The sequence below is a fragment of the Ursus maritimus genome, unplaced genomic scaffold, assembly GCF_017311325.1.
Source record: "Ursus maritimus isolate PB19 unplaced genomic scaffold, ASM1731132v1 scaffold_26, whole genome shotgun sequence".
NCBI lineage: Eukaryota > Metazoa > Chordata > Mammalia > Carnivora > Ursidae > Ursus > Ursus maritimus.
Genome location: NW_024425119.1, coordinates 11,912,343 through 11,939,322, shown reverse-complemented (window position 1 = coordinate 11,939,322; position 26,980 = coordinate 11,912,343). Strand labels below are relative to the sequence as shown.

General features: G+C 37.2%; 1 protein-coding gene across 2 annotated transcripts in view; it reads left to right on the top strand.

The window, feature by feature from the left end:
- The window catches only part of LRP6 (LDL receptor related protein 6), a 197,896-nt gene that overhangs the window by 123,000 nt on the left and 47,916 nt on the right, over window positions 1–26,980 (top strand). For both annotated transcript variants that reach the window (XM_040642168.1, XM_040642167.1), the window contains exons 13-17: window positions 7,037–7,239; window positions 9,186–9,397; window positions 10,481–10,671; window positions 18,761–18,970; window positions 21,345–21,470. In XM_040642168.1, the coding sequence (XP_040498102.1) occupies window positions 7,037–7,239; window positions 9,186–9,397; window positions 10,481–10,671; window positions 18,761–18,970; window positions 21,345–21,470 (942 nt within the window). The remainder of the gene's footprint in view (window positions 1–7,036; window positions 7,240–9,185; window positions 9,398–10,480; window positions 10,672–18,760; window positions 18,971–21,344; window positions 21,471–26,980) is intronic.

The following is a 26,980-nucleotide window of genomic DNA, read 5'->3' as shown; positions in this document are numbered from 1 at the left end:
TATGCAAATATATAAACATTTAAATATAACATTTATATATTATATAATTATATGATAGTAAATCATATAACAATAATATGATATAAAATAACTGTTAACTATTCAGTTAACTGTTGAAATTATTCTGTGCCTGAAAGTATAGGAAGTCACATAGGAAAGGATGTAGTGTGTTCTGACACAAGCCTTCAGTTGTAAACAAGAAAGACTGTAAGTTTATAGTTTAATGATTTGGAGTCTTTGCCACATATTAGTTTTGTGTTTTACTAAATCAAGTCACATAATTTTTTTTAAAGATTTTTGTTTATTTGAGAGAGAGAGCATGAGCCAGGTGTGGGGGGCCGGGCAGAGGGAGAGAGAGAAGCAGATTCCCTTCTGAGCGGGAGCCTGAGGCAGGGCTTGATCCCAGGACCCTGAGATCATGACCTGAGCCAAAGGCAGATGCCTAACCAACTGAGCCACCCGGGCACCCCGAGTCACAAATTTTTTAAGCCTTAAATTTCTCATTTGTAAAATGGGAAGAATAATAACTACCGTGTAAGGTTGCTGTGAAAATTAAGATATAACATGATTTGATTGCTGTGTAGACTGTATTTGAAGAGGAAAAGGCGTAGTAGCAGGGAAGTCAACTAGACTGGTGTGGTAATCAGGTAGACTTGCTTGGGATGGTGGCGGTGGTGATGGAGAAAAGCTTTGGATTAAAGGTATGTTTTGAAGCTAGAGTGGACAGAACTTGTTAATGGTTTGGATGTGAGGAAGAAGAGGGAGGGAGCAAAGATGACTTTTAGATTTTTGGTTTCAGTAGTTAAGTAGATAGGAGATGAGAAGACTAGAGAGGAAGACTAGTTTTCAGAATGAAATAAAAAGTTTGATTTTTGGCATGTTTATATTGATTTTCCTATGGGACATTGAAATAGATACATTAAATATAAGTAGTTGGATAGAAGAGGGGAGACATGAAGTTAGAGATAAATAAATTTTGGAATTGCTAGTGTGTTTTTAAAATGGGTGAGATTACTTAGAGAGAAGGTTTGGAGCTGGGGTCAGCAAACTTTCTGTAAAGGGCCAGAGAGTAAATATTTAGGCTTCGTGAATCATACAGTTTGTCACACCTGTTCAACTCTGTCCACTGTAGCATGAAAGCAGCCATTATCCAGACATTTCTAAAATGTGTCTGAATTCTGATAAACTTAATCCAAAACAGGCAGCAGGCCAAGATACAGCTATGGGCCATAGTTTGCCAACTCCTGATGCAGAGACAGGGAAGGATCTGGTAACCTAAAGAACTCTGTTTGAGGAGGGAAAGCAGCAGCCAGATAGGTAAAAGGAAAAGCAGGAGAAAATAGTGGCATCAGAAATAAGATTGTCCCCCAAAAGCACTGTGTTGAATGCTGCTGAGAGATTGAGTTAGGTGAATCCTAAAATAGTATCCACTGGATTTTTTAATAAGGTGGTTATTAGTAACCCTACAGGGAGTAATTGCAGGGAAATAATGGTGAAAGATTAGAGTTGGTCAGAATGTGAATGGAGAAAGGGAAAAGGAAAGGGGGGTAGTATCTTTTTCAAGAAGTTTGACATTGAATGGAAGGAGAAAATAAAGGTAATGACTGATGGAGGATGGAGACGAGGGGACTATGGAAAGACCTTTGAGATCATTATTTTAGCTGCTCATATCTGTGCATATTAGTCAGTGAAGGCAATGAGAAGTCAGTGCTACGTGTCCCTAGTATCCATTTGTCTTTGGCTGCCTTTTGGTGATAGATCACTAGTGTTTCAAGAGGCTTTCTGTTGTGTGCTCTTTCTATAATGAGTACTATTGAATATTTGTGTAGAGATATATTAGACTCCAAGGCCGATTACGAGAGAAATTTAACACACTACATACCGTCAGAAAGTTTTCCAGCATTGTGTGTGATGTACTCCTTGGCCTGTGTTTCTTTTTTTTTTCTTCAAGATTTTGTTTATTTGAGAGAGAGAGTGAGAACGAGCAGGGGGGAGGAGAGAGGGAGAAGCAGACTCCCCGCCAAGCAGGGACGCCAATGTGGGGCTCCATCCCAGGACCCTGGGATCATGACCTGAGCCAAAGGCAGATGCTTAACTGCTGAGCCACCCAGGTCCCCCTGACCTGTGTTTCAAAAGCAAACTCAGATTGTGTTGTTTCTCTGCTCAAAGCGTTGCAATGGCTCCCCATTTCACATGGAGTAAAAACCTAGTTCTTACAATGGCCTACGAGTTCTGCATGATCCATACCCTACACTTTGCATTCCTCCCCTTTTGCTTCTCTAACCTCAGCTTCTACTCTTCTCTCCCTTGTTCTCTTCATGCCGGCAACGCTAGCCTCATTGTTATTTTCAGATATGCCCGTTACTTCCGTCTCAGGACTGTTGTACTGCTTCTTGCCTTTGGAATGTTTTTCCTGCGAATATTTACATGGATATACTTCACCTCCAAGTCTTTGCTTAATTGTGACCTATACAGTAAGACCTGGTCTACCCTATTTAAAGTAAATCATCCTTTCATCCTGTCTAGCATTGCCAGTGTTCTTTACCTGCACTTTTTTTCCCCTGTAACACTTACCACTCATTGATATCCTATATAATTTATGTACTCTAATTATTATATACTTTAACTTCTTTATTATGTTAATTGCTTTTGTCTATTTACTGGAATATAAACTCCCTGAAGCCGCATTTCGTTTTGTTTTGTGTTTTCACTGATATATCTTAGGTGCCTACATCAGTGCTTGGTAAATAGTAATGATTCAAGAAATCATTGTTAAGTAAAAGGATGAAGAAGCAGGACAGAACTGGGAAAAATACATGCACTTTTCCATTCAGCAGCTTCATGACCTTGGGGAAAAACTTAACCTTTCTGAGTTTGCTTATTTAAAAATGGAGGTGATAGGGGCGCCTGGGTGGCACAGCGGTTAAGCGTCTGCCTTCGGCTCAGGGCGTGATCCCGGCGTTCTGGGATCGAGCCCCACATCAGGCTCTTCCGCTATGAGCCTGCTTCTTCCTCTCCCACTCCCCTTGCTTGTGTTCCCTCTCTCGCTGGCTGTCTCTATCTCTGTCGAATAAATAAATAAAATCTTAAAAAAAAAAAAAAAGAAAAAAAATGGTAAAGCTAAGAGCTCTGGAAGCAGGAGGCCCACCTACAAAAAAAAAAAAAATAAAAATAAAAAAATAAAAATGGAGGTGATAATCTTGGGGATTAACATCTAGAATGATGAGTGACATGTTGGAGGTCCTAAATAAATGTTTGTTTTCCTTCCCAATTCTCTGAAATAATTTTATTCTTTTACTTTCAAAATTATGGCTACAGGGCTCTCCATAGTTATTGTCATCTAATGATTGTTTCTTCATGTATTCATTCATTTATTTTTCATTGAATATTTATTGAATGTCTGCTACATACTGGGCATCTATTGAGCCACTGGAAAATATAGCAGTGGATGAAATAGACATCAGTCTCTGCCCTCATGGAGCTTCTATTCTAGCGGGACAGATATTGAACCAAATAAGTAAACTATATCATGGGTTAGAAGGAGATAAATGTTTTGGAGAAATATTAAGAGCAAGAAAGGGTGAGGAGGATCGCAACATTAAATACGATTATCAGAGAAATCCTTACTGATAAAGTGACGTTATGTCAAGAACTGAGAGAGGTGGGGCGCCTGGGTGGCACAGCGGTTAAGCGCCTGCCTTCGGCACAGGGCGTGATCCCGGCGTTATGGGATCGAGCCCCACATCAGGCTCCTCTGCTGGGAACCTGCTCTTCCTCTCCCACTCCCCCTGCTTGTGTTCCCTCTCTCACTGGCTGTCTCTATCTCTGTCAAATAAATAAATAAAATCTTAAAAAAAAAAAAAAAAGAACTGAGAGAGGTAAGGAAATGAGCTAGGTGGATATCTGGGAGAAGACCTATTAAGTAAAGGGGATAGCAAATGCAGAGGCTCTATTAAGTAAAGGGGATAGCAAATGCAGAGGCCAAATGTCTGGCATATTAGAGTAACACCTAGGAGGCCGTTGTCACTGGAATAGAGTGAATAAAGAGATTAAGTCACGGAGGAAACAGGAAGCCAAATTGTGGAATCCCTTGTTCAGTACTGAGGTGGCTGGTCTCTATGGCACCTTTGTGCAAATTAGGAAAAGACGTTTCCTGTGGGCAGTCATAGGCACACATACTCATGGCTTGGTTAATGACGTGTGGGCTACTCAGTGCCCTTGGCATAGTGCACAAATGGCCCATTAGATGCGGTGGACATGGCCTTGTTGTTTATGAAGGTCTTACACAGGAGCATTGCCTCCCTTTAAGCTGGAGGTAAACAATTGTACCTTCAAAAGAGAGCTGAAAACCTCCCTCCTACATTAGGCCTCGTCTTCCAACTTGTGTGTGTAGCTGTCTTCATTGTGGGAATGCAAAACTCAGACAGCCTGGATGACAGTTTTTAAAGTACCATTTTGCAGGAGATGAGGGGGTTAGAGATTACATAAATTAAGATGGATTTAGGTTTACAAAATTGCATATTCTTTGTCTCTTTAAGCACTGGATGACTGAATCAAGTCTTCATTTGAATAAATCAGAACATTAGCTTCCTCTTAGAAATATTGAGCCAATTAATTATAATTGTTAATGTCATCCATAGACTTTTTGAAACAAGCATTTAAAGTGCCTGGGTGGCTTAGTTGGTTAAGCATCTGCCTTCAGCTCAGGTCATAATCCCAGGGTCCTGGGATCCAGCCCCGCATCATGCTTCCTGCTCAGCGAGGAGCCTTCTTCTCCCTCTCCCTGCTCCTCCCCCTTACTTCTGTGCATGCTCTCTCTCTGTCAAATAAATAAATAAAATCTTAAAAAAAGAAAAAAGCATTTATTTGGAACCATATTTGGTTTTATCTTAATCTACATTTCTAGAACACCTAACTGTAGAATCTAATTGAAGGTTAAAACTTGATTCCCCCCCCCAAAAAAAGTACCCAGTAAAACATAGTAGGAGCCAAATATATATTTGATTAGTTGTTTCCCAGACAGGAAAAGTTGGCAACTAAAACTCTGGAGTCTAAGCCTCATTGTATGTCTTAGTGTAAGTGGTGATTATTCTGTTGGAAATGCACAGTTTAGAGCCCCCCCCCTTTTTTTCTTGCTTTACAAGAAAGTAGTACTGCCAAAAAAATAATTCTTTTTTTTTTTTTTTTTTTTAAAGATTTTTTTTTATTTATTTATGTGACAGAGAGACAGCCAGCGAGAGAGGGAACACAGCAGGGGAGTGAGAGAGAGGAAGAAGCAGGCTCCCAGCGGAGGAGCCCGATGTGGGACTCGATCCCGGAACGCCGGGATCACGCCCTGAGCCGAAGGCAGACGCTTTTAACGACTGCGCTACCCAGGCGCCCCAAAAAAATAATTCTTTAAAAACAAAAGATAGCTACTCTGTTGTGATATGTATTCTTACTACTTAAGGCATGGGTTCTACTAAAATTGCTTAAAGTTGTTAAGTCAATATGTGATGGAGCTGACTCCAGATAATGGAGGGTTCCCGTGGGATCATTGGAATACCTTCTAAATCTTCCAAGCTGGGTATGGGCTTTTAGCCAGTGAAGAACTTACATAAAGCAGAATTTCTGTGTTGTGAATGTAACATTGTGTGTCAACTATGCTTCACTTAAAAAAAAAAAAATTTCAGTGTTGTGAATACCAAGTTTCTTTATGAATACCAATGAGTTTCTTTGGGATTGAAGCCAATGTATGTTTGGGTGTAAATGTAAAGTAAACCAGGGAACCACACATAATGGAGTTGTGAAGAATGGGGCTTAGGAAGAAATAGAGCAGGGAGTTCTAGATTGGCCATTTATGTTTATATCCCTGAGAAGGACAAAATTCTACTGGATTCAGGTGATGACTGAATGCCAAGAGAATAGAATATAATTATGGAATTTTTATATTATATTTTAATGAAGATGTTCAACATGCTAGTAGACTGAAGTTGCTGGTAGCACTGTCAAGGGCTGTTGTTTTCTAGATGTTTTCCTGCATTGAAGATAATTACATAGTAGTCAGTGGCTTAGTCCCCAGGAAAGGGAAACTTAGTCTCTGTTACATTTCCCCATTTCATAAATTTAGGACATCTTAGCATCAGAGCAGAATATTTTTTAGTGAAAATATAAATACAAGGTTTTTTACAAGGGTTAGAGATAATGAGTATAAAGCATTTATTACTAGTTGTGTGTGTGTGTGTGTGTGTGTGAGAGAGAGAGAGAGAAAGAATGAGAGGGAGGGAGGAAGAGGGGAGGAGAAAGATTTTTACTGGCTGTCTCTCCTTACAGTTACCCCGTATATACAATGCAAAATAAAACCTATATATGCAGTCCATGAGGACTTGTTTAATTTCTATTAATACCAACTTTATTATTGCTACTACTGATAATAATAAACAATGGTGATTTTTACTTTATATAATTTTTCATTGAGGTGTAATTGACATAATACATTACAATTTTTAAAGTTTCTTCATATACGTTGTAAAATTCTTAGAGCAGCTCAATGAGCAGGAGAAGATAGCTAAAACCTTATTTGAGAGTTGAGCAAACTTTGACCTAAAAAGGTTAAGTGACTTAGTTATGATCAAGTGACTAGATAGACAGCTGAGACTAAAACCAGTCTTGGAAGCTAGGGTTCCTGCCACCCACAAGAATAGGTTATGGAAGAGTAAGATTATTCACTTGGTAGACAAGGAGAATTTTGATGTCTTTTTCACATGTTTTATTGAAATCAAGTCTCCTTTTATACCACTGTGGACAAGATAGAACAAAATAGGCTTAGGGGCCTGTGTCACTGGCTAAATTCATAACTGATTTGGTAGCATAGTGCTGATTAGTGTCACCTTGAGGAAAATTTCTGGGAACATTCCAAAGGGTTTTGTCCTCAGCCTTACCTCCTCAGCATCTATGTTTGTTTTGTATGAGGTATAGACAACAAGCTGATCAAATATTTGGGAAATACAAGACTTAGAGTAATTGTGTTTCAAATTTGCATTTTGCTTTCTTTAAGCTCCAACTACTTTCCTGCTCTTCAGTCAAAAGAGTGCCATCAACCGCATGGTGATTGATGAGCAGCAGAGCCCTGACATCATCCTTCCTATCCACAGCCTTCGGAATGTCCGGGCCATTGACTATGACCCACTGGACAAGCAACTCTATTGGATTGACTCACGACAAAACATGATCCGAAAAGCACAAGAAGACGGCAGCCAGGTAATTCACAGCTCGGTTCAAAATCCGTTTCTTTTGCCTGGTAATTGGAGTAACCAACCATCCTATTTTACTTAATTCCCGAGAGAGAGAGATAGAGAGAGAGAGAGAGAGAGAGAGAGAAAGAGAGAGAGAATGTGGGCGTGTGTATGGGGGAGGCAGGCGACTAAAATTCTGGACCTAGCAGCTGTTTTCCCTCCTGATGATCTTTGACTAAATAATTGATGATGCCGTTGGAATAAAAATTGTATAAGGAAAATTTATGCTCATATATTGGTGATGACTTTGTCACTGCCACTCATATCTGTTTATATAGTTTTTTCCACTGTGGTTCCATCTACATGGAAAGTTAGAAGCTTTGAAATCAAATAGACCTTGGTTTTGATCTTAGCTCTGTCACTCACTAGGATTCTTATGAACTTTTTTTTAAAGATTTATTTATTTATTTGAGAAAGAGAGAGAGAATCCTCAAGCTGACTCCCCGCTGAGTGTGGAGCCAGACATGGGGTTTGAACTCACGACCCTGAGATCATGACCTGAGCCGAAATCAAGAGTAGGCTGCTTAACTGACTGAGCCACCCAGAACCCCTCTTAAAATTTTTTAGCTGAAAACTATGTAAAGCACATGGCCCACTGTCTGTTACATAGTAGATAGGGATTCCATAAAATAACAGTTCTACTGTTATTAACTTTTAAAAAGGTTCAGAAGTTAGCAAACATATAACACACTCTCAGTAAAATTAAAAACATCTAGGTTATGTTATCACTAACCTAATAATGTTGGGGGGGGCTATTATTTGGTGACTGTGGGATGGGAATGAAAATACTATCAACAAATCTTTTCTATGCTTACACACCAGTCACAGTTTGCATACTGTTATCCATACTACATGACTTTCTGTGGCTAAGCAGTTTTAGACTGGGATTACTATAAATAATTATTTGTCTTCCTTATAGCAGTGATGTTGGATTTTGAGTGTATCAAAATTTAGGGAGATTGGATTACTAATTTTTGATATGTCTTAATATCTCACAAAAAAAGGCAAGGAGATGATGTATTTAGGGGCTGTTGGGGGATCATTGAGGGGGTACAGCTATAGTGGTGTATTACAGACGTGCTTTACACTGTATAGGCTAGGGCTAACAGGCTGATAAGTAGTAGATAGAAATTATAGCTGTTATTATACAGACAAAGACACAGCAGATAAATGAGATAGCCTCGTTAAGGAATATGTGACCTCAGAGTTGCCAAGTAAAAGAAATATCATTTATTTGGGTAGAGCAGATGAACTGAACCTCTCTAATTGCTTTGCTTTGTTAAAAAAATTTTTTTTTCGGTGGTTTGAGGATTGGAGAAAGAGATGACTGGTAGATACGGTTTTACCCCTAATTGCTATCATCTCTATAAGCAGTTTCTCCCCGTCAGCCCTGTTGACATTTTTTAGGCTGTGTAAGTCTTCGTTGTGGAGGGATGACCCGTACATTGTAAGCTGTTTAACAGCATCCCTGACCTCTATCCTCTAGATGCCAGTTATCCCCCATAGATGTGGCAATCCCAAATGTCTCCACACCGTACCAAACGCCCTGAGTTAAGAGCCACTGCTTTAGTGGTATTTCTAAGGGGTGGTTCTAGCTGCAGTTGTCTCCAGTTTCCAGGACACAGCTGCCACCTCCTCACTCTAATCAATGCACTGTCAGGTTCCTAGAGCGACTAATATGGCCTCAGCTCTCTCATCTGCCCCATGTCGTAATAACCTAAGGGGACATTTGAAATGCATGGTAACAAAGAAACAGATCACCCATAAAAAAAATGTAAGAAACGTCCAGTGAGACTTAAGAGTTCCTGCTCAGGTTTGTAACCACATACGTGTAAGCATTGTGAGTGATCACCTCAGGGCTCTCTGGCTTGGAGTCTAATTTTCTGTGTGTATGTCTTTTTCTTTCCCTAGGGCTTTACTGTCGTTGTGAGCTCAGTTCCAAATCAGAACCTAGAAATACAACCCTATGACCTCAGCATTGATATTTATAGCCGCTACATTTACTGGACTTGTGAGGCCACCAATGTCATTAATGTAACAAGATTAGATGGGAGATCAATTGGAGTGGTACTAAAAGGCGAGCAAGACAGACCTCGAGCCATTGTGGTGAACCCGGAGAAGGGGTATGTTACTAAAGTTGCATTCAGATATCTTGGCATCTGAGACCCTCATCAGCCTTCCTTTTCAGCTCATTTGTTATTTACCTTTAAGTATCCTGCGGACGGTCCAGTGAAAAACCCGATATTCTCCATTCACTTGCCCTTGCATTTTCTTACATCCTTGCTTTCTCTGATTTTACTGCCTAGGATTTCTTTCCTTCGTCACTATTGCTGTAGTTCTAATTTCTAACCATATCTTCAGGACTTTTGGAACCTCAACATCATCTACGAAGTTTTCCTTGATCTACCCCACCCCAGCCAGGTGTGATTTTCCCCTCTCCCAAGTACCAGCCACTCTGTATCTGTGTCTCTCTAGTTATGCTTAGTCCTCTACCTTATACTTAATTGTTTTTCATCGTTATATTTTCTACTAGACTTTAGGTTCCTTTAGGACAATAACTAATAGGTTTTCTTTCATTCAGTACAGAGCTTTACATTTGGTACAGTACTTATTTGTACCTGAATGAGTAAGGAATTCATCAGGGGCAGTAGCTTACTTCAAAAGAGTTACAGGAAAGAGATGAGCTCTAGAAGTTAAATATGAGAAATAATTCATATGTGACTTATTTTTAGTTATGAAATAGACTAATTGGAGAAGGAATTTAAAATTTGGTGTTCAGGTCTTCTTGGTTAACTGTTCTTTTATATCTTTTATTTTATTTATGTATTGTCATATTCCCAAAGCATAGCTATGCCTGTGTCTATCACTTCATTTTATTTTATTTTTAAGTAATCTTTACACCCAACGTGGGGCTTGAACTCACAGCCCTGGGATCAAGAGTTGCATGCTCCACCCACTGAACCAGCCAGGCGCCCCTATCACTTCATTTTATTAATTCATGAAAATTAGCTCCCTAAGAACTTCTGTGTACCTTGTTGTTACTATTATTGAAAGTAATAAAAGTATCCCATGGCCTTTAAAAATATATATTTTAAAACTTTTAAAAATAAGATTTTAAAATATTCTACTCCTTTTATCTTAAGAATATTCTCATTTTGTATGCTTTCTTACTTTTCTGAACTTATTGTTTCTTCCATTCTCTTCAGGTATATGTATTTTACCAATCTTCAGGAAAGGTCTCCCAAAATTGAACGGGCCGCTTTGGATGGAACAGAACGGGAGGTTCTCTTTTTCAGTGGCTTAAGTAAACCAATTGCGTTAGCCCTTGATAGCAGATTGGGCAAGCTCTTTTGGGCAGATTCAGACCTCCGGCGAATTGAAAGCAGTGATCTCTCAGGTACCCAAGAAATGTATTTCTTATTTAATTTGAGGTATTGAGATGATTTGTTAATAGAATTTGTATTTTTCTTCCATTGTATTATTTTTATGCATATTTCTTTACAGTTCTATTTACTAAAGCATAGTTAGCATCATGTTGGTTGGGAAGTACTTTTTCTTCAACCATCAACTATTACCTAATAATTTCCTAATTTTCTTTTTTTTTTTTGAAAGATTTTTTATTTATTTATGTGACAGAGAGACAGCCAGCGAGAGAGGGAACACAGCAGGGGAGTGGGAGAGGAAGAAGCAGGCTCCCAGTGGAGGAGCCCGATGTGGGACTCGATCCCGGAATGCCGGGATCACGCCCTGAGCTGAAGGCAGACGCTTAACGACTGTGCTACCCAGGCGCCCCCAATTTCCTAATTTTCTTGATTTAGGCTCTATAGATAATAATGTCTAATGCATCACTTCTCCCTTCCTAATTCTTGTGCTCTAGTTTATGTTCTTACCTTCTCTGGCCTGAGGTCTAGCCAGTGAAATCTCCTCCCTGCTGATTTTCCTCCCTGAAAGCTTGTACACTCTTCCTAAATTAATTTTCTGAAGCATGGTTTCTAATCATGTCACTGCTACTAAAAAAAAATCTTCAGGATTGTCTTATAACCTGAAGAAAAAACCTGCTTACCTAAGTTGGTATTCACCTTTCACAAACCCATCATCAAACTCAAATGATCTTACCATTGTTGGTGTTTTACCCAAATTCAATCCTTTGTTGGTTCTTCAGATGTACTTTTACTTTCTTACTTATCTTCACTCCTCTATCTACAATCATAGTTACTTCACCTCCCCTCTCCCCAATTTCTGATGTCTAAATAACTCTGTGACCTCACTAGTGATCAGGTAAATGAAATTAAAATAATACACTATTTATGTCTATTGGAGTGGCAAAAATAAAGTTGATTATACCCAATGGTCAGAATGATAGAGAATGGCATGCTCTCATGCACTTTGGTATAAGTGAAATTGGTAAGATCTTTTTGGAGGGCAATTTGCCAGTGAATTCCCTTTTAGGTAGCTTTTTTTTTTTTTTTTGTTACAGAAATACCCATTTGTAAAAGGGTCCCTGCTGAGCATTATTTATAATAGTCTGTCACAGAGAACTACATTCTGGTATATCTAGTGTATAGAATATTACAGTCATTCCAAAAAATGAGCTAGATCTGTGTGCAGTGACATAGAAGGATAATTTTTAAAAACTAAGTTGTATAACAGTGTTTATTAAGATCTAGTTTTGTTTAAAATTAATTAATTTAAGATTTTATTTATTTGAGAGAGGGAATGGGTGAGAGAAGGAGCAGGGGGAGTGGCAGAGGGAGAGGGAGAAGCAGACTCCCCCCTGAGCAGGGAGCCCAATGATGTGGGGCTCGATCCCGGGACTCTGGGATCACGACCTGAGCCGAAGGCAGATGCTTAACCGACTGAGCCATCCAGGCACCCCAAGTTTTGCTTTAAAATTTAATTTAATTTTATATAGGTATACGCACACACTATATTTGATGATAGTTTGCCCTCTAAAAATATACTATGTATACACATGTGTGTATATACACGTGTGTATGTATACACACATACCAACATGTATACCTACTATTAAGAAACACATGGGTATATATGTTTATATGTTCCTCGAGGAACAGGCAAGAAGATACACTTGAGAAAGGTCTGGGAGGCTAGCATATGAATATGTTAAGAGTATTTATTTCTGTATCATTTGAATTTTTATACATTTGAATACATTTGTAATTTTTTTTTTTTTAAAGATTTTATTTATTTGACAGAGATCGAGACAGCCAGCGAGAGAGGGAACACAAGCAGGGGGAGTGGGAGAGGAAGAAGCAGGCTCATAGCGGAGGAGCCTGATGTGGGACTCGATTCCAGAACACTGGGATCACGCCCTGAGCCGAAGGCAGACGCTTAACTGCTGTGCCACCCAGGCGCCCCCATTTGTAATTTTTTTAAAAACTAGAAAATACTCTATCTTTTCAGGTTTAAATTCCTCCTTCCGTTATGCCTTCTCCGATTCTAGTCATGCACACATTTATGCATGTGTGTACACATACCTCACATGGTATATTCTTTTCCTTATCTGATCACCTGTATCTCTTCTGTCACCTCTAGTTTGAATAATAGTTTTCTATGTCAGTGTTTTAACTCTTATTAGTCTTGAAAGTGGGGTTTTTCCCTCTTCTTTCCTTTTCTCTCTTTCTTTTCATTTATGATGTTTGTTTTTTGTTTTAAAAGTAACATGTCCATTAAAGACAGTTTAGAAAAGAAAAAGAGAAGAAAAAAATCCAAAACACTATCATTAGTAACGCTTAGTAACACTTTAACTTCCATTTTTTAATGCATTTTTCCACCCTTAATTATGAAATGGTTCCAACATACAGAAAGTATAAAGTTCCTGCTGTCCAACTTTGATAAATCTAGTGTTTGGGGCCACGTTTGCTTCTCTTCCTCTTTCTCTTCTTTGAGGTGAAACATTAGAGAATTTTGAAGCCCTTACATATCCCTCCTCAATTCTGTTCTCCTCCCTCTTTTCCCTGAGCTAACTTTTGATGTTTTTCGTTGCCATGCATATTTTGTTGTGTGTGTGTGTCTCATTTACCATATATTCACACATATGTATTTAAACTTTTTTTTTCCACTTTTTAAACTTAATAGTCTCATGTATTCCTTTGTAGCTTGCTTTTTACAGATATATCATGGTTTTGAGACAATCCCTGTTGATCCACAACTCTGTCATTTATTTTCACCACATACTTCATTGTATGAATCATTCTACACTTTGTTCTGTCTAAATTGCTATTCCCAGTTTTTTGGCATTAAGAGCAGTGCTTTTAGTGAGTATTCTTGTGCAGATATTTGAACATTCCTCCGTGGCCTAAACCTTGTAGTAGTATTGCTATGTAATGTGCTATGTATACATTCACCTTGAACGGATACATCCAGGTTGCTCTTCAGTGATGATATCGATTTAAAATCCCCACCAGAAGTATATGAGTTGTCCCTCCAGTATTTGGTATTGTTAGACTTCTAAATTTTTACCAATCCAATAGTTTAAAAAGTATATCTCATTAATAAAATTTGCATTTCCCTGTTTGATATTAATTTATTGGTCATTTGTGTTTCTTCCATGAATTGCTATTTCTTGCCCATTTTTGTATTAATGATTTTTAAAAATTCCTTATCAGACTATTAATCCGTTGTCAAGTTACAGATATATTGGAGGAGAATTGGCATGTTTAAGAAATTCAGTCTTTTCATCGATGACTGTGGTATATCCCTCCATTTGTTTAGGTCTTATTTGATAATTTTTAGTACATCTTTACACTTTCCTCTATAGAGAAGGATATATATTGATTGCATAAATCTTCCAATTTGTGATTTACCTTTTCATTCTTCCAGTGGTATCTTTAGATGAAAAAGAAGTTCTTAGTTTTAGTGCAGTACAGTTTACTAATTTTTCTCATTATGATTAGTGCCTTTGATGTTCTGTTTAAGAAATCTTTGCCTACTGCAAAGTCACAAAGATATTTTGTTGTGGATTTAACCCCTAAAATTTGTTTAATTTTCCTCATCGAGATCTATGATCCATTTGGAATTTATTTTTGTGCATGTTGTGAGGTAGGGGTTAAAAAAATTTTTTTCCCCATATTACTATTTGATTTAACATCAGTTTTTGAGAAGATAATTCTTTCTCCACTGTTCTCTAACATCATCTTTGTTATAAATGAAGTGACTGTATTTGTATGAGTTTGTTTTTGGAATCTGATGTTCCCTTGGTCACTTGGTCTTATGTGGTATTTTATTCTTAATTGTTATAATGTTATAACAAATTTATCTGGCATTGTTTGTCTTTAATATTTCTTCAAGATGACTCTTGTTGACCCTTTGTATTTCCATTTACATTCTGGAATTTGCCTCTGAGTTTCCACCAAAAATGAAAGAAACCAAGTAGAATTTTGACTGGGTTTGCTCTGAATTTATAGAATTTATTTAGAACTTTAATTTCCCTCAGTGTTTTATAGTTTTCTGTGTAGAGATGTTTCCCATCTTTCATAAGAGTTATTCCTTGGTATTTGAGGCTTTTGAATGCTGGTGGTGAAGACTATTCTAAATTTTTAACATTTCATTTTCTGACTGTGGCTGGAATATAAAAATAGTTTCCTTTTTTCTCCCATTCTGTTATATTGAGCTTGTTCCCAGGGACCTTGCTAAATTCAGTTATCTGTGGTTCTTTAAGATATGAATGTCACAGAATCATTTATCTACAAATTAATGAAAGTTTCTTTTTCTTCGTTGCGTTATTGCACTAGCTAGGACCTGCAGTACAATGTTGTATAGAATCCTTGGGTTTTTTGGTTTTGTGTTATTTTTGGTTTTCTTGATGTGGGGGAAAGCATTCAATACTTAGGGATTAGGTATTATGTTTGCTAAGATTTTTCTGTAGATCACATTTTTATCAGATTAAGGAGGTTCCCTTCTGTTCCTAGTTTGCTAGAATAAATCAAACTTGGCATGATACATTTTCCTTTCCATATATTGCTGGATTTTGTGTAAGATGTTTGTTTAAGAATGATTACCCTATAATTTTCCTTTCTTATAATGTACTTGTTGGCGTTTTGCCATCCAGGTTACATTGGCCTCCTGAAAAGAATTATTTCCTCTTTTTCTGTTTTCTGAGAAAGGTTAGTATAATGTTGGTAGTTGGGTTTTTTTTCCCTTCCTCATATATTCACAAACACTTTTGTCTTGGGATCTCTTTCTGCTTTTTTTTTTTTTAGCCTCCCACAGAGCCTTTTACATTGGATTATATTTAGTACATGTGTAGTTTATTGAATAAATGAACATGTCTTTTCATTGTTGGTTCCAGTGTCTTACTTATAACTGCCATTAAAGTAGATCAGGTCCTTATCATGTCTGGGATCCTGCAGTGACACCGTTGACAGCTCTTTTTTCTGGAGGAGCACTTGAAGTCATCCTTACAGTACCACCAGCTAATCTTTTTTATTCACTCTTATTATTTTAGCTTTAATATTAATTTTCATCAAAGTGATACATGTAAATATTTGTGGAAATCAAATGCTTCTACTTAGTTTATAACAAAAAACAAGTCTATTGTTCTACCTACTCTCAGTTCCCGTTCTGAAGCATCTACTTTGTTATTTTAAAATAACTTGCTTAAAACAGCTATTTCTTGATTTTTCAATTTTAGACATCACAAGTTGACTTCCTTTGATGGAAAATAAATGTTTTGCTGTCTTAAACTGTATAGCCCCAAAATACTCATGTGAACTCTCCTCCCATCCTCCCAGGATAGTTATATCATAATTTTTAGGTTCGTACTTAATTGTTATTTATGGCTGTGAAAATATTACGATTAGCATGTTTCTTTCTGTAGCTTTTTTTCCCCCTGAAGTTAATCTTGTCTAGTGTAAATATTGTTTCAGTACCTACAGAACAGATGCGCCAAGCAATCCATCTTTTTTCTTTTTAATTGAAAGCATACCTCTTGAATTTTTTTTATCATCTTGCTCCAATCTGGATTTGCTTGCTGTTTAGGCCAGCTTCCTTTCACTATGATTCTGGGAATGCCCTCGCCAGTCTCCTTGGTGCTGAAACCTATTTATTGGATTCCAGTTCTCTGGCTAATTTCTTCTTCTTGGTAGAACACATCCTCTTTTAGCTTCTTGAAAGGAGTTCATAGGAGGTTCAAATTTTTCATTTATTTGTCTGAATTTTTTTTCCCTCACACTTCAGTTGATAATTTGGATGTATATAACATTCGTGTTTCATAACTATTTTCTCCCAATTTTGAAGGCAAAATTCTGTTGTCTTTAAGCATCTCGTGTTGTTGGAAGTTTGATGTCCTTGTGATTCCTGACTATATGTAATCTTTTATTTTCCTCTCCAGAAGCTTTTAACATCTCTTCTTCCCAGGTGTTTTAGAATTTAATGATAATCTGCCTTTGTGTGATCCCTCTCTTACCTCCCTCTTTGTTTCTTTCTTTCATTGAACTGGTTACTAGGCAAGTCCTTTCTGTCTGGAAACTTACATCTTGAGTTCTGGAAAGTTTTTTTTATGTTTCTTCAAAGATTTGTTTTCTCATTCTGGAACTTTTACTCAGTTGTCGGATCTTGACTGTAAGTTTTTTTTCTCACTTATTATCCATCTCTTTATCTTTTTGTTTTGCTTTCTGAGAGAGTTTTTCAGATTTATCTTCCAACTCTCTTTTTGGATTTTTTTTTTTCTAGGTATCATATTTTTAACTTCTAACGACTCTTGTGTTCTGTGAATGCCTTGCCCCTATCGAAAATGTCCTGTTTTTCAGGTTTTTGTTGCTATTGACTTGGGCTTTTTCTGCTTTTAATTGCATCTGTTTCTCTAAATTCCTTTATTCTGTTTCTTTTGGGCTTTGAATTTAAGAGTAGTTTTCTTTAAATATCTGGTGATCCTTAGTTGTCTATATTTAATAGTGAGGCAGTAAAAATGCTGCCTTTCCCATTGCTGCTGCCTGTGAAGGAGTGGAAATCTTATGGACACCTGGCTGCTTTCTAATAGGATTCCAGCGTGACAACATCTGAAGTTCTTTTCTCTTGGATACCTTGGGTTTTTTATTTGATTATTGTTGTTGGTTTGTTTTTCCTATAGGGATATCTTCCGGTCTTCTGTAGGAAGATAAAAGCTGGCTGCTAGGATTCTTGGAATCTAGTGGGAAAAGGGTGTTGGGGAGAGTCTCACCAGTTAGAAAGTAGACTTTTAATTAATTCCCCTGTAATATCCCATGTATGGCACTACCTCTTTGTCTTTGGCTGATATGTTAAAATCTGGTTCAGCCTCTTAAGAAAGTATATCTTTAGTCTTCCGGTAAAGGAAGAGGGAGACCCAGGAGCTGAAGAACTTCTTTTACTTATTTTCAATCAACCCTCTTCTCTCAGCCCCAGCCATTTTGTTCCGTCCTAAATTACCTGGTGCTTCCAGTTCCTGAGCTAATTGATTTTGTTGTTGGCTTCACCAACCATAGGCATTTAGCTTTCTCAGGGTGACTGTGTCCCTGGTCTGCTCCAACTTCTGAATTTTATATTATTTTGTGCTCTGTTGTCCTGTTTGTCCTTACGGGGTTATACCTTAATTTTTTACCACAATTTTTAGGAAGGGTCTGAATGTTGACTTAGGCAGTGCCTTTTCATCTGGAGTATCTCCCCATTTTTCTCCCTTTTTAAAACTTAGCTTTATGCTTGCCTCTTTCCTAGAACTTTCCCCTGATAGTTCTAAAATATAAACTAATGCCCTTCTTTGATTAAACTCTTATCACTTAGGAACCATGAAAATGTTCTAATGATATTTAAAGGACTATTATGGGGAACAGGGAGGGAATGAATGTATTTTTTTCTTTTTGAATGAGGGAGAAGCTATGGGGATGGAGAGTGGGGCATAGATTTCAACACACTGTATGAAAGAACTTTCTTATAATTCAACAGAACAGTTGCCTGTTAAGAGTTAACATCCCATGACTGGGCTGTTGTAGAAAGAATTCTTACTTTATGGTGAGGTTTGACCCAGGTAACCTTTGAGTCAGTCGTTTTTTCCATGTTCTGAGTGGCCAGATGAAGTGAGGGTGGAGTGGTTCTTCATAGAGGCCTCAGGTGTACTCAGCAAGTTGGGGAGGCCAAGAGCTCTGAGCTCACCACCACTGCTTTATCCAGAGAAGTCCCATTTTTGTCTGATTTATATTTTAAGGCTTTTCATAAAATGTAATTTGAAAAATGGAATCTGCTTTTAAAAAAATTTTGACTCTTTTCCATATTTCTGTGAACTAGAGTATTTATTATGTATTGGGCACTTACTTGCTTTTGTTTGTACTTAAATGTCTAGTCTGTTCTCTGATATGTTTATGTCTTCTCAAAATGATTTTTAATCTTTGTGGTAGACACCTTATATTTTCCGTTTCAGTACTTTTGGAATCTAACTGGTATTTGATCAGTAGTTGCTGAATATGTGATTTGACCCACGTGAATCATTTCTGTTGAATGTTCTCCTTTCCAAGGTGCCAACCGGATAGTATTAGAAGACTCCAATATCTTGCAGCCTGTGGGACTGACTGTGTTTGAAAACTGGCTATATTGGATTGATAAGCAGCAGCAAATGATTGAAAAAATTGACATGACAGGCCGAGAGGGTAGAACCAAAGTCCAGGCTCGAATTGCCCAGCTTAGTGACATTCATGCAGTGAAAGAGCTGAACCTTCAGGAATATAGTAAGTCCTGATGGCATACTGTTAATTGCAGGATTCATGTTTGTTGTAAGAAATTAAGATAGAATTAAGATGTTCTTCTGTGTCTTCTTACCTCTTTAAAATTTTATTTAATTTATTGTAATTTTATTTATTATATTTATTTTTAAAGATTTTGTTTATTTATTAGAGAGAGTGCGAGCGAGCAGGAGCAGGGGGAGGGGCAGAGGGAGAGGGAGAAGCAGGCTCCCTGCCTATGGGACTCGATCCCAGAATCCTGGGATCATGAGCTGAGCCAAAGGCAGACGCTTAACCGAGCCATGCAGGCGCCCCTTCTTACCTATTTCTTTAAAGATTTTCATGCACTTTTAATTTTGCCGTTTTTTAAACTCTGTGTTTTTAAAGACTTACATCAAACTCACTGAGCTTTTTCAGATTAAACATCTTTTCCCCATAAAACAGGAGTGGGGAAAAGGAATGGTCTGGCTTATTTTCAGAAATTTCAGATACAACAAGAACTGCTTGCCATGCCTTCTTTCTCACCTTCAGCCCCTTTAAGAATACTGGTATAAAGTATATATTTCTTTTGTTCCCTGTGTGTCCCCATAGTTTGAACAAAAGCAAAAGTTATATAATGATGAATATAGTTATTTTGGAATAACCTTATTAAGCAAAAACAAATTAAGAATTAGTGTGTTCAGAAGTTTTTGAAATGAACTTAGATCTTAACAAATGCTTGGTTTTCTTCCTCCTAGATAAATTTCTCAATTCTCAGCTTAGAAAAGTACCCATAAAATTTTTTTTTAATCTTACTGAAAGCTTTTGAATATGGCTAATCATCTTGTCTTAATTTCTTGTTAATATCAAGTATCAAAAGACTCCTCATAGCAATCACTACTCTGGGTTTTATGTGATTGTACCAGGAATGCTAATGTTAAATGAAATATTAAAGAGAGAACTATTGCTCCTTAACTTCTCAGCCTGATGCTTTCAAATCAAACTGAAGTATAAAAGGAGAATAGTGGAATGAGAGCACCATTGCTTGTTCAGGTCTTCATTTTGTTGTCACTGTTCGTGAACTTAGAAGTTAGACGTATTTGAGAGTTAGAATTGTCATTCTGTGACAAGTGACTCATGCTGAACATTAAATAGAAATAAGGCCTTTATTCAGTTGATAAATGAATATTTTGCAGAAAATCTCAATGGAGGCTTTCAGAATTTTAGGGGGGGTGTCTTTTTTATAATTAAACACTTAAATATGGTTTTATATTTGGAAAAACATTTTTTTTCAATTTTATAATAACATTAAAGAATGAGATTTTTGTTTATCAGAAGTGTCACGGGGGCGCCTGGGTAGCTCAGTTGGTTAAGCATCTGCCTTCAGCCTGGGTCATGATCTCGGGGTTCTGGAATCGAGCCCCGTATCGGGCTCTCCACTCAAGAGTGAATCTTCTTCTCCCTTTCCCTCTGTGATCTCTCTTGCTTTCGCTCTCTCTCAAATAAATAAGTTAAAAAAAAAAAAGTGTGACAGAATTAAAGGTTGTGCTATGTAGGTTGTGTATTCCAGTGTAATATGACTGATGTCCGTTTTAGGACATCTGTGTAGTATAACACATCTGCTCAGTTACAGATAGCTGTCTCCCTCAGTCTCATCAACACACACTGAAGCAGGCTGATGTGTTATTGAGAACACAGATAATAAATGGGTGGCTACATTAGATGCCGATATTCTGATGACAGATGTCAGGTTGCGTATAACACAGGCTAAGTAGAAAATTCAAAGAACCTTCATTAAATTCAGTTTGTAAAACAGACTTTGAAAAGTTGCCTAAGTTTGTATTTATTTAATTTAGCCCAAATTTAAGGAAATTAAACGTTTGTAACATTGCCGGTTACATTTTGCAATTGACTAAGCAAATAATTTTGATTGTCTCTGAGTGGTTGCAATCCATGTGAACTTAGTTTTTTCTTCTAACACAACAACTCTAATTTTCATATTTCATTAAACTACAGTTTTTGAGTAAAATCATCCTTTAGAAAGGTAGAATTTCTGAGTTAAAATCTTTGGAAGAATTTTTATATTTTAAGTAGAATAAAGTCCAGGTCTCTTCAGTCTCCCTAGTGATGTTTTTAGTTTCAATAATCAATTTTTTATATATATATATAAATATTTGAAGGCCGTGGTTAGATATAAATATTTTGCATTATTGTCCTCATTTTCTTGCAATTGTGTAGGGACACAGTGAGGAATTATATTGTTAGTGGAATAAAAGTCCAAGGTAATTTTACATTTGGTTTTTCTTGGCAATTCATAAATAATTGATTTTGACTGAGCTGTCCTTTCTTCCCTTCCTCTTTCCCTCCCTTCCTTTTCTTTCTTCTTTTTTTTCTTTTTCAGGACAGCACCCTTGTGCTCAGGATAATGGTGGCTGTTCACATATTTGTCTTGTAAAAGGAGATGGTACTACAAGGTGCTCTTGCCCCATGCACTTGGTTCTGCTTCAAGACGAGCTATCATGTGGAGGTAAATATGTTATTTTCTTGTGCAGGTCCAAATGCCAGTTAGCATGTTCTATGACTTAATCTAGCATTCTGTGATTTGGCAGTGAAATTGCTCTTTCTCCTAACTTGATTAGTCACTTATATTCCATTCATCTGTACGATCTTAGCCTTTTAGGTTATTCTGAGAGGGAATCCGTCATGATAGGTAACAGATGTAACCTAATCTTAGAACTAAGGTGGAACTGCCGTTATTTGGGAGGAAATTAATCTTGTGAATGAATGTATTTCCTAATAATAAAGTAACTTTTTTTCACCATAGAGAGTAACAAAATGAATTAATTCTACCTCCTGTAATCTCCACCTACTGAGATCTAGATTCTACCAAGTTTACATATCATTGCTGGGAATGTATCCAGTGAAAAGAACATTCTTTTATTCACATCTTTTGGTAGTTCCCTATTGTTTTTACTTACTTACCTAGCAAAAAGAAAAAAAAATTTATTATCACTCTAATAATGTGGTAGTGAAATTGGTTCAATCACTTATGAGAGCATAACAATTGGTACATTCCTTTGTTAAAGCATAGTGTGGTAGCATCAAATACCATAATATTCACTCCCTTAATTCAGAAATTCTCCTCTTGGCAGTAATTCTAAGTTATTTCACCTGAAGGAGAAAGACTGTTCTCTACGATGGCAATCTGCCGATTGAAAGCATCTAATTTCTAATGATAGAAAAATTAAGTAAAATAACTGAGTTTATACAGCTGTTAAACATTATGACCATAAATTCATGTAAAAATGTAGCCAAAATTTGGCTTAAGTAGAGAAAAAAAATTTTTAATGATGTTTCTACTATGGCGATAACTGCATAAAGTACATATTTCTGGGAACAAAGATTGGTTTATACGCTCAAAATATGGATTTGTTGATAAGATGGTATAAGAATATTTTATTCTAACTTTACTTTAAAAAAATAACGTATTGAGTAATAGCTGTGAGGCACTCTGCTTGGGCTGCAGGAAATTTGAAGATCTTTGAGATAGAGCATAGAGTTTAGTTGGGAAGATCAAGTATGTGCACAGTAAAAGTTAAGCTGTGGTACTTGAAGTGTCTTCCCCCAAAATAGCAAGTGTTGCACAATTATGTGAATGTACTTAATGCCACTGAACTATATACTTGAAAGTGGTTAAAATAGTAAACTTTGGGGTGCCTGGGTGGCTCAGTCGGTTGGGCATCTGCCTTCAGCTCATGATCCCAAGGTCCTGGGATTGAGCCCCACATTGGGCTCCCTGCTCTGTGGGGAGTCTGCTTCTCCCTCTCCCTCTACCTGCCGCTCCCTCTGTGTGGTCTCTTTCTGTCTGTCAAATAAATAAATAAAATCTTTAAAAGAAAATAGTAAACTTTGTTACATATATTTTACCACAATGAAAAAAACAGCAAGTGTTTCCCTATCAAAGTCCTAGGTTGCTACTCTAATAAGGCAAATCTTAGAAAAATTACCATTATGTAATGGTAACATAGATAAAACTGAGTCAAAGATACCATCTTCCACTTAGAAAATGTCTTTTAGAAGACCTTTGCGTTTTTTCTTCACATTTAGTGATGATTTTAAATGTGTGCATTAAATTTTAAAAAAATATATGTATTAAGTTAATGGAACCTTTTAACAAATGTGTTACCAACACTAAAATCAAGATATACAGTGTCATCATTAAGAAAAGTACCGTGGTGTTCTTCTCATAGCCCCTCCTCTTCCAGAAGCAAACACTATTCTGATTTTTATCCCCCAAATTTAGCTTTGCCTGTTGTTGAACTTTTATGTAGGAATCATGGCGTATGTATCCTTTTTGTGTCTGATTCTCATGCTTAAGATTTTTGAGATTCAGCCATATAGAGGAGTGTATCAGTAGTTTGTTTCTTTTTATTGCTGAGTAGTGTTTCATTGTAAAAGTATGTCACAGATTATTCTCCTGTTGAGGGACATTTTAATTGTTTTGTATTTTTGTTCTTAAGAATAAAACTGCAGGGGTGCCTCGGTGGCTCAGTTGGTTAAGTGTCTGCCTTTGGCTCAGGTCATGATCTCTGGGTCCTGGGATCGGGTCCCACATTGGTTTCCCTGCTCAGCGGGGAGTCTGCTTCACCTTCCACCTCTCCCCCTGGCTTGTGCTCTCTGATTCACTCTCTCTCAAATAAATAAATAAAATCTTTAAAAAATAGAATAAAACTGCAGTCAGTGTTTGTGTGTAAGATTTTTTTGTTGTTGGGGTGGCAGGCTGGCTCAGTAGGTGGAGCGTGTGATTCTTGATCTTGGGGTTGTGAGTTGGAGCCCCATGGTGGGTGTAGAGATTACTTAAAAATATTTTTAAGAAAAAGATTTTGGGTGGGGAGGTACCTGGGTGGCTCAGTCAGTTAAGCATCTGCCTTCAGCTCAGTCATGATCCCAGAGTGCTGGAATCGAGTCCCGCATCGGGCTCCCTGCTCTGCAGGCAAGCTGCTTCTCCCTCAGCCTCTGCCTGCTGCTCCCCCTTCATGTGCTCTCTCTCTCTCTGTCAAATAATAAAATCTTTTTTAAAAATTGTAATTTAACATTGATTTTACTGTGGAGGTAAATGAAATACAGAATCTTAATTCGTCTGCCTGAGCTTCGAGATGTGTTTTCATTTGAGCCTGCCTTACCTACTCATCTCCTTTCGTATTTCAGTTTATTTTTGTTTGGCTATTTAGAGTTTGGTGATTACTGTTGCATGTTCTGTTTTGTTTTGCCTCAGTGGACGTACTTGTGGTGTTTCAGAGATTTTTTTCTTTTTGCATGCCGTCCTATATATTACTTATTTTTCAAGGAGCATCTCATGATGTTTAAACAAACGTCACTAGCTGTTTTCGTTCTCCCCTTTCTCTGAATTGTAGCACTGTTACCACAGTTTGCTTGACATGCAGTTGAGAGTGATGTTTTGTTTTGTACTAATGAGTCTCTTCCTAGCCCCAATCAAATTAAAAGCGCTTTAAGAACACGGACCATGTATTTTACCTATTTTTTTTCTTCACATGATCTGGTATAGTGCTGAATACATAATAGCCTCAAATTCCCTCTCTAAGTAATATCTCAAATTCCCCATGTAAAATGTTTACCTGTAATTTGCAGTGTTCTCTATTTTAAAGATAAAAGGTTTGGGGCACCTGGGTGCTTCAGTCGGTTAAGCGTTCAACTCTTGGTTTCTGCTCAGCTCATGATCTTGCGGTTGTGAGATTGAGCCCCACTTCAGACTGTGCTCAGGGCAGAGTCTGCTTCAGATTCTCTCTTCTCTCTTCTTCTCCCTCCTCACTCTCTCTCTCTCAAATAAATATATAAAATCTTAAAAAAATGATAAAAGGTTTTCCAATCTATAGTCATATTAATAGTTATATTATCTAGTGAATTTACTAACAGGTTTTTAAAAGAAGTCAATGAGCCTGTGATATAGTAGTAAAGGCAATGGGCTAAAACTAAGGAGACTGTCCTTCCGATCCTTTTATTTTTAACTATCCCTTGTTTATAGGAAGCTCATGACCTTTGGCAGTCACAGCCTCTCTGAGCCTCAGTTTCCTCATTTGCAAAAACAAAGAAGTTGGGCTTGAATGACAATTCTCAGAGTGACCTCAGCAGCTTTTACCTTTTTAAAAATTATTGAGGACCCCAAATAGCTTTTGTTTGCATAGATTATGTTTATTTATATTTAGTAGTTGAAATTAAAACCAAGAACTTTAAAAAAAGTATTAAAAATAAGAATAATAAACCCTTACATGTACTCAGACTAAACCTGTTAAGAAAGTTAACTGTATTTTCTGAAGCAAAATAATTTTTTAAATTTTTTATTATGTTAGTCACCATACAGTACATCATTAGTTTTTGATGTAGTGTTCCATGATTCATTGTTTGCCTATAACACCCAGTGTGAAGCAAAATAATTTTAGTGAGAAATGTGACATTTTTTTTACATTTTTGTAAATCTCTTCAGTGGGGGTGGGATTCTCATGTCCTTTTCTGCATTCAATCTGTTGTAATATGTGGTTTTAGTTGAAATATATAAGGAAATTTAGCCTTATACAGAAGTGTAGTTGGTTAACGGAGAGCTATAGTAATAGTCTTTTCAAATAATTATGCATATTACTTTGAATTCTACACCCAGTATTCCAAGTGGTAGTTTACTGTAGGTTTAGTTACCATGTGGAATTTGAAATGATATTAACTTTTCATAATCTCTTATATTAAAATCCATTGTTGTATTTTGTGTTCTGAATGGATATTTTACCCAGGCATGATTTTGTAACCTTATACCATGGTCATTTGGAAATACTAGAATTTCAATCAGAAGTTCCAGATCTTCAGATGTTAGACAGTATCTAAAATCACATGTTTATATCACCACCAATCTCGTTAGAAAAACTTTTAAGTAGGGGTACTCTGTCAAGCTTGTAGTGTTGGATACAGGTTTTCCATAATTATAATTTCTGGTTGAAAGCTCCAGTGCTATAATATGCTGCAAAAGTACAGTGTTACAATTTGCCATTGTTTTCCTTGAAGTAACAGGCTCACTAATTCATTTTTAATATAAATACAATTAATTAACATATAATATATTATTAGCTTCAGTGGTAGAGGTCATTGATTCATCAGTCTTTTATAATACCCAGTGCTCATTACATCCCATGCCCTCCTTAATGTCCATCACCCAGTTACTCCATCCTTCCACCCCCCTCCCCTCCAGCAACCCTCAGGTTGTTTCCTATGATTAAGAGTCTCTTATGGTTTGTCTCCTCTGATTTCGTCTTGTTTTATTTTTCCCTCTATTCCCCTATGATCCTCTGTTTTTGTTTCTTAAATCCCACATATGAGTGAGATCATATGATAATTGTCTTTCTCTGATTGACTTATTTCGCTTAGCATAATACCCTCTAGTTCCATCCACGTTGTTGCAGATGGCAAGATATCAATTTTTTGATGGCCGAGTAGTATTCCATTGTGTATATATACACCACATCTTCTTTATTCATCTGTCAGTGGACATCTGAGCTCTCTCCATAGTTTGGCTGTTGTAGACACTGCTGCTATGAACATTGGGGTGCAGGTCCCCTTCAGATCATTACATTTGTATCTTTGGGGAAAATATCCAGTAGTGCAATTGCTGGGTCATAGGCTAGCTCTGTTTTTAACTTATTGAGGAACCTCCATACTGTTTCCCAGAGTGGCCGCACCAGCTTGCATTCCCACCAACAGTGTAAGAGGGTCCCCCTTTCTCCTCATCCTTTCCAAAATCTGTTGTTTCCCGACTTGTTAATTTTAGCCATTCTGACTGTTGTGAGGTGGTATCTCATTGTGGTTTTGATTTGTATTTCTCTGATGCTGAGTGATGTTGAGCACTTTGTGTGTGCTTTGTGTGTGTGTGTTGGTCATTTGTATGTCTTGGGAGAAATGTCTGTTAATGTCTTCTGCCCATTTCTTGATTGGATTATTTGTTCATTGGGTGGTGAGTTTGATAAGTTCTTTATAGAT